The 1,913-nt window shown below is 51.1% G+C and overlaps 2 protein-coding genes across 2 annotated transcripts in view; one reads left to right on the top strand and one right to left on the bottom strand.

Annotated features, from left to right (window-relative positions):
• Positions 1–217: 217 nt before the first annotated feature.
• LOC104394592 (kallikrein-14-like) overlaps positions 218–1,913 on the bottom strand; it is a 5,973-nt gene continuing 4,277 nt past the window's right edge. Inside the window, exon 3 of the mRNA XM_010004206.1 lies at positions 218–373. Coding sequence (XP_010002508.1) covers positions 218–373 — 156 coding nt within the window. The remainder of the gene's footprint in view (positions 374–1,913) is intronic.
• Positions 468–1,912, top strand: LOC104394590 (protein TsetseEP-like; the record flags this gene model as incomplete). Its single annotated transcript, XM_010004205.1, is given in 2 exon segments — positions 468–471; positions 1,365–1,912. Coding segments are annotated over 2 exon segments (552 nt in total), but the record flags the coding sequence as incomplete, so codon positions are not given.

The raw sequence follows: 1,913 nt of genomic DNA, 5'->3' as shown, positions 1-1,913 counted from the left end.
AGAAGAGGAGGAGCTGGGGCCTCATTTTTGGGGTCGAAAGGACAGAAGTTCCCACCAAAGGTCCCAACACTTTAATTTCTCCACCCTTCCCACCCCCCCACCTTCTCCACCCACGACCTTGACTCCACCCACGACCTTCCCACCGATTTTCCTTCTCCCAACGTCCAACCACCACGGTCTTGGTCCTCCAACCTCCTTCTGGACGTGGGTTGGGTTGTCATTGGTTGTCCTGCATGGTCTCCTGGATCCACTTGAAGTACCTGCAGACCTTGGTGTAGACCCCAGGTCTCTTGGGTTGCCCACAGATCTCCATGCCCCAAGAGACGATGCCTTGGAGGTTCCCGTTGCAGACCAAGGGTCCTCCAGAGTCACCCTGGGGAAAGAGAAGGTCTCCTAGGTCACCCCAACCCTTGAGGGGGGCTTGGTCAACTCCCTTGGGCTTGACCCAACATCATTGGGCAACCTCGATGGGTTGGGCATCGTCATTGGGTGGTTGAGAAGCCACCGTTGGGTTGGTCAAACCATTGGGTTGGTCACACTATTGGGTTGGTCACCACCGTTGGGTTGGTCACCACTATGGGTTTGTCACCCCACTGGGTTGGTCACCACCACTGGGTTGGTCACCACCACTGGGTTGGTCATCTCATTGGGTTGGTCACCCCATTGGGTTGGTCACCACCGTTGGGTTGGTCACCCCATTGGGTTGGTCACCCCATTGGGTTGGTCACCACCGTTGGGTTGGTCATCTCATTGGGTTGGTCACCCCATTGGGTTGGTCACCACCGTTGGGTTGGTCACCACCACTGGATTGGTCACCACCACTGGGTGGTTGAGCAGTGGGTTGGTTACCATCGCTGGGTTGAAGACCCTCAGTGGGTTGACCAACCAACCCCAGTGGGTTGTCCACAGACCTTTGGAGGGCTTGAGTTGGCCAACCCTTGTTGGGTTGAAGAACCACCCCCAGGTTCTTCAGCTCCTCTGGGGTTGAACCACCAGAAGCCCCACCAAGAGAAGCCCCAATAAAAGAAGCTCCACCAGAAGAGGCCCCACCAGAAGAACCACAAGAAGAAGCCCCACCAGAAAAAGAACCACCAGAAAAAGAACCACCAGAAAAAGAACCACCAGAAGAAACCCAACCAGAATAAATCCCACCAGAAGAACCACCAGGAGAAGCCCCACCAGAAGGAGAATCACCAGAAGAGACCCCAGAAGGACAAGCCCCACCAGAAGAAGCACCAGAAGAAGCACCAGAAGAAGCACCAGAAGAAGCACCAGAACCACCAGAAGAATAAGAACCACGAGAAGAAGAACCACCAGAAAAGGAACCACCAGAAAAGGAACCCAACCAGAATAAATCCCGCCAGAAGAACCACTAGAAGCCCCACCAGAAGCCCCACGAGAAAAAGAACCACCAAAAGAACCACCAAAAGAACCACCAAAAGAACCACCAAAAGAACCACCAAAAGAACCACCAAAAGAACCACCAAAAGAACCACCAAAAGAACCACCAAAAGAACCACCAAAAGAACCACCAAAAGAACCACCAAAAGAACCACCAAAAGAACCACCAAAAGAACCACCAAAAGAACCACCAAAAGAACCACCAAAAGAACCACCAAAAGAACCACCAAAAGAACCACCAAAAGAACCACCAAAAGAACCACCAAAAGAACCACCAAAAGAACCACCAAAAGAACCACCAAAAGAACCACCAAAAGAACCACCAAAAGAAGAACCTGTAGAAGAAGAACCTGTAGAAGAAGAACCAACAGAAGAAGAACCAACAGAAGAAGAACCAACAGAAGAAGAACCAACAGAAGAAGAACCAACAGAAGAAGAACCAACAGAAGAAGAACCAACAGAAGAAGAACCAACAGAAGAAGAACCAACAGAAGAATAACCAACAGAAGAAG

The sequence above is a fragment of the Chaetura pelagica genome, unplaced genomic scaffold (assembly GCF_000747805.2).
Source record: "Chaetura pelagica isolate M959 unplaced genomic scaffold, ChaPel_1.0 scaffold1608, whole genome shotgun sequence".
NCBI classification, from domain to species: Eukaryota; Metazoa; Chordata; class Aves; order Apodiformes; family Apodidae; genus Chaetura; species Chaetura pelagica.
This window is presented reverse-complemented; position numbering and strand designations above follow the sequence as displayed.